This window comes from Otolemur garnettii, unplaced genomic scaffold (assembly GCF_000181295.1).
Source record: "Otolemur garnettii isolate 467f Iridium unplaced genomic scaffold, OtoGar3 scaffold00133, whole genome shotgun sequence".
NCBI classification, from domain to species: domain Eukaryota; kingdom Metazoa; phylum Chordata; class Mammalia; order Primates; family Galagidae; genus Otolemur; species Otolemur garnettii.
In genome coordinates, this window is record NW_003852528.1 from 2,923,913 (window position 1) to 2,933,526 (window position 9,614).

Below are 9,614 nucleotides of genomic sequence, written 5' to 3' on the forward strand. Positions count from 1 at the left end.
GCCTCTGTGTATGTGGCCAGCACTGTGACCACTGAGGTACTTCACCAGTGTTCACTGCATCTTCACCAGGAGTGGATTCCATCCCAAGAAACCGCTTTCTTTGGTCGTCTATGAGAACCAACTCTTCATTCCAATTTCATCATGTAATTGCAAGAATTTAGTCATGTCTTCAGCCTCTACTTTTTTTGTTTTTTTTTTTTTTATTTTTATTTTTTGTAGAGATGGGGTTTCCCTATGTTGCCCAGGCTGGTCATGAAGTCTCAGGCCCAAGTGGTCCTCCCACCTTGGCCTCCCATAGTGCCGCACTTATCGGTGTGAGCCTCTGTGCCTGGCTAGACTCCACTTCCACTTCCAGTTCTCTTGTGACTCGCACTGCACCTGTGGCTCTTCCTCCACTAAAGTTTTGGATCCCTTGGTCCATGAGGGTTGGAATAAAAAATCAACTTCTTTCAAATTTCTGTTGATGATATTTTGATCTTCCAAGAATCATGAATGTCCTCAGTGGCATCTACAATGGTGAATCTTTTCCAGAAGGTTTTCTGTATACTTTGCTTACTTAGATCCATTAGAAGAATCACAATTTATGGCATCTATAGTCTTACAAAATGTATTTCTTACATAATAGTAAGACTTAGTGAGAATCACTCATTGACCCATGGACTGCAGATTGGCGGGTGTGTGGCAGCAAGAAAACATCCTCTCCAGGTATTTGTCAGAGTTCTTGGGTGATGAGATGTGTTGTCAATGAGCACTAATTTGGAAGGAATCTCTTCTGAGTGGTAGGTGTCCACATTGAACTTTAATCATTTAGTAAGCCACACTATGAACAAAGGTGCTGTCACTCAGGTTCTGTTATTTCATTTATAGAGCAGAGGCTGTAGATTTTAAAATGGTAAATGAGCATTGGCTTCAACTAAAGTCACCAACTGCATTGGCCCCTAATAAGAGAATCAGCCTGTCCTTTGAAGCCAGGCACTGCCTTCTCCTCTCTAGCTGTGAAAGTCCTAGTAGGAGATTGTTTGTAAACTCTCCTGTCCCACTTGGCTCCTTGATCCCTTCGCCTCTGAGCCCTTCTTCAGATACTCCCTTTCCCCTTTCTCTTGAATCTTCACTATCTTCCTTTCTACTGACTTTGTTCTCTCTTTATAAGAAAACCTGTTTATTCATCAGTGATCTTAGCTAGATCTGGGTAATTTTCTGCAGCGTTTCCATCAGCGTTTGCTGCTGCATCTTGTACTTTATTTGGAGACGGCTTCTTAGACCTCATGAACCAGCCTTTGCTGGCTTCAGACTTTCCTTTTGCACTGTCCTCACCAATCTCAGCCTTCTTAGAATTGAAGAGTTAGGGCCTTGCTCTGGATTAAGCTCTGGTTTGAGGTGGTGGTGTGGCTGGTAGATCTGTCCAGACCAGTCAGACTTTCTGCAGACCAGCAGCAAGGCTGTTTTGCTTTCTTAACATCTGCGTGCAGTGGTGTCCTAGCTCCCTGTAGCCTCAAACTCCTGGGCTCAAGCAACCCTCCTTTGGCTTCTCTGTATTCTTAAATTAGGTTTAGCTTATAGTCTCCTATCCCCATCAGCTTTTTAAAAGTTATGCTTGTCAGGGTTGTCAGGAATGTGCTGGTTTCAGAAGGGAAACGTCCTCCCATTTTCTGAGATTTATTTCTTAAGATTTTTTTTTTTTTTGAGACAGTCACTCTATGTTGTCCTTGTTAGAGTGCTGTGGCATCGCAGCTCACAGCAATCTCCAACTCTTGGCCTTAAGAGATTCTCTTGCCTCAGCCTCGCAAGTAGCTGGGACTACCGGCACTGGCCACATTGCCTGGCTATTTTTTTGTTGCTGTAGTCGTTTAGCTGATTCACACTGGGTTTGAACCCTCCAGCCTTGGTGTATGTGGCTGGCCCGTAACCACTGTGCTACGGGTGCCCAGCCTGTTTCTTAAGATTTTGAGAGTAGCTGGTAGAGGATGTGCTTGTGCAGATGGCGTCCCCTGTTGGCCTGCCGTGGCCAGATCTCGCAGAGCTGACAGGAGCCCCTCTCTCCAGCGCAGGTCCTAATCTGAAGGAGTGGCTACGGGAGCAGTTTTGTGACCATCCGCTGGAGCACTGTGAGGACACGAGGCTCCACGATGCAGCCTATGTGGGGGACCTCCAGACCCTCAGGAGCCTGTTGCAAGAGGAGAGCTACCGGAGGTGAGTGCTGCCGCCCAGCTGGAGCAGGTTCCCGGCATCCATGGGTCTGCATGAAGCTGAGGCTCACGGTGTGCAGATGAAGACCCTGGTGCTGAGAGAAGCATGTTGCACGTAGAGGGTGGGGAGGAAAACAGGCTGAGGAAGCATGCTCAGAGTCGTAGGAGACAGCCCGACAGTGTGGGTGGGAAGTCCGAGTTCAGGTCACTTCTGGCATTGACCTTTGTGTTTTATGGCAGCTTCTGCCCTCTCTGGGCGCCAGCTTCCTGATGTTTCCCTTCAGCGGTGGCTGTCCTCTGAGTCTCTTGTGGCACTGTGTCAAGAACCCTGTGTGCAGCTTCCTTGACTGTTTCCACCTGGCACCCTCTGCACCCTAGCTTCTCTGGCGCTCAGTTACCTGCCTTCAGACCCAGGGTCCAGCCTTGGGCATCTGTCCCGTCTCCCCGTGGATGGGTGCTCTCCCTGTTGGTAGGCCTCTGACCTTGCTTGCCAAATCCTCTGGTCCTCCAGACCAGCTCCAGCATTTTCTTCATGGCCCTGGACTCATGCTGATCTGTGTCTCTGCTCAGGACCCCTGGGTGAGCAGAGTCTGCACTCTCCGGGCTATTCTCTGATTGTTTCTGTGTCTTCAGACTTGAGTCCAGGTAGATTTTGAACTCTGCTGCAACTGAAACGCCTCTGTTCTTCCCGCATTTCTGCCTCCACTTTAGCACCAGGATGGCAGTGATAGAAGAAAGGCCTGCATGTCGATGCTGCAACTAATGCTGCCACTTTCCTTTGATAGTTCCCGAGGAAAGGATTTGTAACAGTCTAGGAATTTGTTTCCTTCTAGCGTCGTAGTATTTCATCAGAGCAGGTATCAGTATTTTTTAAAAATCCTAGAAAGGATTATCATACAGAGACGGATTATGTACAAATATTTAATGTGGATGAGTCAAGCCCTGAGAAAACCTTAATTAAACTTGCAGATATAACCGTAGAGCAGAGCTCAGCTAGGTCTCAGACTGAGTCTTTTTTTCTTTTTGAAGTTTTTGGCCAGGGCTGGGTTTGACTTACCACCTCTGGTATACAGGGCCGGCGCCCTCCTCTGAGCCACAGGCACCGCCCTTCCCATGGTGCTTTTCCAGCCCTACTTGTCCCCTTTCTTCTCACGTCGAGGCTCGGGGCGTCTCCTTTTACTCTGTTGCTGTTTGGTTCTGGGTGGCGGATTCATGGGACATTTCCTCTGTTGCAGCTGAAGGAGGAACCCGCAGGCTGGTTTGAGGAGCTGCCTTCTACACACCCTGGGTCACTGGCTCAGTGCTCTGGGTTCTCAGTCTTTGTTCTGAGTTACGTGGGAGTGGGGTAGGGAACTGACCCTTGATGCCAGCCTGGTGGGTCAGTAGGTCTGGGCACCTGCAGTCTGATTATCTGAGTCCTTGAGAACTGCGTCTGGACAGTTTCTCTTTGCTGCTGTCCCTGTGCCCCCATGCCACCTCTGTAATGTGTCATTCGTGCTGTGTCAGAGATGAGGGGACCATAGTGGTCACCTAGACCCAGGGAGGACTCTGAGCCCAGCAAGACTCCTAGTCTCAGGCCTTTGCAGGTGGTAACTGGTGAAGAGGGGGCTGGGGACCCTGGCCCGGATTCCCAGGTGTGTGTGCTGTTCACCCCGCACCGCATCCCTGCACACCCTGCCTCCTTTGTAAAAGGTGGTGCTCTGGACTGCAGGGCCATAGATCTGAGAGCAGACGTCTTAGTTTCAGGGCTGATCTTCCTGTCTGAGCCTTTACATTCCTCCTCCCTGGAATGAAGCTTCTGATGCCAGCCCTGCCATACATACAGGTCCAGCAGCGGGGAGACATTGAAGTATTTCAGAAAGCAGAGTATTTCAGGTGGAGCCATTGTTACAGTGGAGGGAGGGCTGTGGTGTGATGGCCCCTCTCTGGCAGTACGCAGCCTGGCCGTCTCAACCCTCTCACAAGCTCCCTCTCTGTGCTCTTCTGTAGCCGCATCAATGAGAAGTCCGTCTGGTGCTGTGGCTGGCTGCCCTGCACGCCGCTGCGGATCGCAGCCACTGCGGGCCATGGGAGCTGTGTGGACTTCCTTATCCGGAAGGGGGCCGAGGTGGACCTGGTGGACGTGAAGGGGCAGACAGCCCTATATGTTGCTGTGGTAAACGGGCACCTGGAGAGTGCCCAGATCCTTCTGGAAGCTGGCGCAGATCCCAATGGAAGCCGACACCATCGCAGCACCCCGGTCTACCATGCCTCCCGTGTGGGCAGGGCGGACATCCTGCAGGCCCTCATCAGGTCAGTGCTGCCCTGCCTGGCCCTGGAGCCCCTTCTCACTGCTTGTTCTCTGTATTTGCTTTCTTCCTCTCTTTCAGATGGCTCTTTAGAGTGTTGCTAGCCTTTTAAAAGAACTTTTCTTATGTTTATCAGTTTTATTTTTCTGCCTACTTATTTTTATCTATTGTTATCTTTGTTTTTGATTTTTCTTTATTTTTTTCCTAACCTTTTGAATTGAAGCTTATTCATTCTTTTCTTGATTAATAATGTAAAAGTTCAAGGTAAAAGGTAATAAAAGGTAAAGCTATTAATCTTTTTTTTTTTTTTGGAGACAGAGTCTCATTATGTTGCTCTTGGTAAAGTGCTGTGGTGTCACAGCTCACAGCAATCTCAAACTCTTGGGTTTGAGTTGTTCTCTTGCCTCAGCCTCCCAAGTAGCTGGGACTACAGGTGCCCCCACAGTGCCTGGCTATTTTTTATTGTAGTTGTTGTTGTTTAGCACACCTGGGCCGGGTTTGAACCCACCAGTCTCAGTGTATGTGGCTGGTGCCCTACCCACTGAGTTACGGGTGCCAAGCCTAATTTACCTTTTCCTAAAGTTTTGGCCGTGTCCTCTAAATCTTTTCCTCATTTTGTAAACAGCTGAAATTGAAATTGATTTCCTTCATTCCTAGAGTTATGGAGGATAAAGTTTTAATAACTTTTTTTTATGAACTTCTAATTTTATTGTACTGTGCTCAGATAACACGAGCCACACAGTGTCCATTTTGGAGATTCTTTGCATTTTTGACATTACTGTTTATTAGCGTCAGACTACATTGTTGTGGGTGCTGGGAATAAGGCACTTGGCTGTGGCATTGTGTCTGCAGGCTGCACCTACTTTACTCAGAGCTCCTCTCTCTAGTTGTACATTTTTGGCATTGGCTCACTAAAAATTAAGAGAGAGAAGTCTTTTACTCTCTATACTTTTGTGATTTGTCAGATTACCCCACCTTGTGTGTTCATGTTTCAAGTAATTTTTGCTTTGAATATTTTGATGCTAACCAAGCTCATAAAATTCCTCCTTATGGATTATGTCTATTATCAAACAGAAGAGTTCTGTTGGTTATACGTATGGCTCATGTAATGCTTTGTTTACCCATAGGAGCTGGGTGTGTGCTTGTGCAGAAGTATTTGCTGGGGTTCTTTGTTTGTTTTTTTTTTGAGATAGAGCCTCAAGCTGTCGCCCCGAGTAGAGTGCTGTGGCATCACAACTCACAGCAACCTCCAACTCTCCAACTCTTGGGCTTAAGTGATTCTCTTGCCTCAGCCTCCCAAGTAGGTGGGACCACAGGCGCCCACCACAATGCCCGGCTATGTTTTCGTTGCAGCCGTCATTGTTTGGCGGCCAGGGCTGGATTCAAGCCTGCCAGCTCAGGTGTATGTGGCTGGCGCCTTAGCCGCTTGAGCCATAGGCACTGAGCCATGGGATTCTTCGTTTTTTTAATACCCCTAACGCTGCTGTAGCTGATGTTAGGGTCTGTTTCTTTTATCTTTCTGTTTCTCAGCTGTTTCCTTTATTTGATATCTTTTGTTCTATGATCAATGTTTTCTTTGCTTTTTCTCTTCTATCTTGGAAGGTTTTGACAGTCTTATTTGGTTCCCTTTATTTCTTCTGTTCGAAGGACATTGTTCTCATTTTTCATGTTTCCAGCAACTTCTTTCTACCGAAGATGCTTTTTTTCCTTCCTTTGCTGTAGAGTCCAGATTGTTCTGTGGTTGGGCTGGGTGCTGTTTGGGAGCTGGTTGTCAGTGGAGTTTTTCACTGTTGAGAAGGCTCAGGGAAGGGTTCTGTGGTTCCCAGCCATAGTCAAGGTGGTTCTAAAGAGCAGGCACCTGGCGTTCCTTTTGCCTAGCACAGCATGGGGTTTTTAAATTAGCCTCTGCGATTATATTTATTCCATTGGAAGGTTTTACGTGTTAAATAGCTATACACTTGGCTTTTGGGAGGATAAATGAGAGTGATAAGGTGGTGATAATAGAGGATAAAGACGCTGTGAGGCCTTTTTTCTTTGTAAGGAGTTCTAGCCAGATAATAAACCGCCTCAGTCCTGCACCTCTGCATCTTGGAGAATGTGAGTCATTAATTTGGAAATTTTTTTGAGCAGGACCAATCAATGAAATTCATCTTAGCTCCAGAAAGCCTTTAGGACATTTCATTCAATTCAGGATGCACAACTGCTTTGAGTTACCTGCAGGCTTGACTGAGGGACACACAGATGCCCTTCTTGAGAAAACATTGCTAAGACATCTCCCACCCTCACTGGAGCACTGGATGTTACTTTTGCAGTGAGGTACCAAGAACACAGATTATTCTGTTGAAAAGTTTCTATATTCTAGACTTCAAGGTAATTGACTTTGGAAAATGAAAGTGATACGGTGAAGTTACTGAACAGATAATATCTGTGAATAGGAAACTTGCCCCTGCCTTCCCTGCTGCGTTTCCTCATAGGCGGGGATCTCATCTTTCACTGTTGTAACTCTCTGTTCCTCTATAAATAACCCCCATTTTATTTGTAAATTCCCTTGATATACATTGCTCATGTTTTAGAAAAAGGTAAGGAGTGATATTTCTGTATGTGCAAAAGTTATATTGATTTATTGAGTTACCCCAGTGGGTCCTTGCCAGTGATATTAAAAGCAATAGAGGAATTTGGAAAATATTCAGGATTAAAATGAACTGGATCTTATCCAGCATCTTTTTATGAGTGGTTGAGGGTCTATCTTTCCCACAGCTCAGCTAATACAAGATCGTCATTTTGCCTAAAATTACAAACATTTCAGAAGACATATCCCTAAAAATATGGAGAAAAAACAGTCACTGCTTGAAATCTAGCTTTCCTTTTCTTAATTGGTTTGGTATATGAAATGGAATATCAGTTTCTGGCTGGTTTCATGTGTGTTTTAGAATGTCTCTACTGTAGCTGCTTGTCCATCTTGGAGGAGGAGGAGGTCACAAGAGCGTGTTGGTCTGTGTGTCTGTCTTTGGGCCTTTGCTGCCTGAGAACAGCAGTGTGGGATCCAGGGGCAAGTTTCTGTGGAACTCAGAATGAGCTGGAGAGGCAGTTGGAAAGTGCAGGTGCTGGCTGGACTGCTGGCCCCTCTTACCACACTTGGGAAGCGGTGCCCTCTGTCTTCCCACCCGCCTGTGCAGCCCTGGGCACTGCTGCACGCTACCGTTTCCTATTCAGATGAGTACTTAGGTGATGACAAAACTTGTGAGTTGTTGCAGGACCACCTGGGGCCAGTGAAGGCTCAAGAAAACAGGTGCTGGCTGTCTAAAGTTTACTCCAGTTAGAGGTAGGTGACAGTCCTGGGTGGGAGTCTCACACCTCTTCTGTGCCATTCTTGGTACTGAGACTCACTCTGATCTTTGGTTAAGTCAATGTCTGCCAGGTTTCCCTGTTGTAAAGTTATTCTTTACCTTTGTAATTAGTATTTTGTGGAGAGGTACTTTGTAACCATGTGTGTGGCCTGTTCCTCATCTCAAATTTTTAATTTGTTCATTTATATATGTTAGTGTAGATTCATGGTTTTTACATTATCCCATGAATTACACTCCAGTATTATTGTTACTTACTTTAATGCTCAAATGATCTCAGATTGGGCTGGTGGTAGCCACTTTAACCCACCTCTGAGTCCATTTAACATGCTCCCATCACCCTTTCTTACATAACAAGATACAGGCTTACCTTGTACTTTGCCTGTCCCAGTCCTAGCATCTGCCGTTTCTCCAAGGGAGCCCTGGTTTCTGTGCAGAAACTATAGTCTGGACTGCACGGTGCTTCATGCTTCTGGGTTGTCACTGTTTGCAGGCCCTCCTACTAGGTCAAGGTCAGGTCAGACATACATAGGAAGGGGCAAAGGTGCTCTTTCCCCTGGAAGTTCGCTGAAAGAGCTTCCTGCATGTGCCTTACCCATGTAGCCACCCTCGGCAGGTAGCCTCATCACTTTGCCAGGGGTCTGACCCTCTGAGCCAGGCTGTCCTCCTTACTATAGTAGGCTGACCCCTGCACTACGCCTGGTAGGAAGTTAAATGTTTGGGCATCCCTTAGTTCAGTGAAATTCTGCCTGGCTTCAGTGGAGAGTGAAGCTCCCAAAGAGGCTCCTGCACCTGCCCTGTGTGAGATTTGTGTCCTCACATCTAGGCCATCACTGGGGGTCCAGAGGATGACAGTCCTAGGAATCACTTCACTGGAGGCTGTCTGCCTGTTTCCTGTGTAGAGCTGTGTGAAGCTGTCCTGCTGGTGACCTGTGCACGGTGCAGCGTCCCCGCCCCCCACTGAGCAGCAGCTTCCTGCACACTCGCCACCTGCTTTCTCTTTACTCATGTGCTCTGGGGGTGTTCCAGAGTGGTAGGTGTGCCCTTCTCATCTCCACGGCCATACAGCGCTGCTTCCTACCGGGGAGCTCTTGTCCATCAGCCAGCCCCCACTGAGGGTGACCTGGAAGCTTTTCTGTTTTCAGCTGTTAGGGATAGTGCTTTAGTGAATTGCTGTGTACATGCATCTTTTCAGTCTTGCAGATGTATTTTGGGACTAGATTCTCAGAATTGTGATTGATGAAGCAAAGAATAAAGGTTTGTGTAATTTTGCTAGCAATTGCCAAATTCCCATCCGTAGGGATGGCTCTATTTTGCATTGTCCCAGCATGAATGAGACGTCCTATTTCCTTATGGCCTGGTCAGTAAACTTTTGGATTTTTCCCAATCTCGTAGGTGAGATGGGCTATATCAGGGTAGTTTTTATTTGTTTTGTTTTCTTTCTTTTCTTTTTTTTTTTTAAGAGACAGGATCTTGCTCTGTTGTCCAGGTCAGAGTGCCATAGCGCAGTCATAGCTCACTGCAGCCTTCCCTGCAGCTGGGACTACAGGGTACACCTCGCTAATTTTAATTGTTTTTGTAAAGACAGAGTCTTGCTATATTGCTCAGGCTGGTCTCAAACTCCTGGCTAAGCCTCCCAAAGTGCTGGGAGCATACAGGCCTCAGGCTGGTTTTAATTTGCATTTCTGTTGTGAGGAAGGCTGGGCATCTCCTCCTCTGGTTAGGAGCCACCCTCCTGACACAGGTCACACAGAGGTTGGTGGGTGGCGGGAGTGTCTTGACCCATCTGTAGCAGG

At 47.1% G+C, this 9,614-nt stretch overlaps 1 protein-coding gene across 2 annotated transcripts in view; it reads left to right on the forward strand.

The window, feature by feature from the left end:
• ASB1 (ankyrin repeat and SOCS box containing 1) overlaps positions 1 to 9,614 on the forward strand; it is a 17,831-nt gene that overhangs the window by 4,064 nt on the left and 4,153 nt on the right. For both annotated transcript variants that reach the window (XM_012810397.2, XM_023518265.1), the window contains exons 2-3: positions 2,049 to 2,190; positions 4,176 to 4,478. In XM_012810397.2, the coding sequence (XP_012665851.2) occupies positions 2,049 to 2,190; positions 4,176 to 4,478 (445 nt within the window). The remainder of the gene's footprint in view (positions 1 to 2,048; positions 2,191 to 4,175; positions 4,479 to 9,614) is intronic.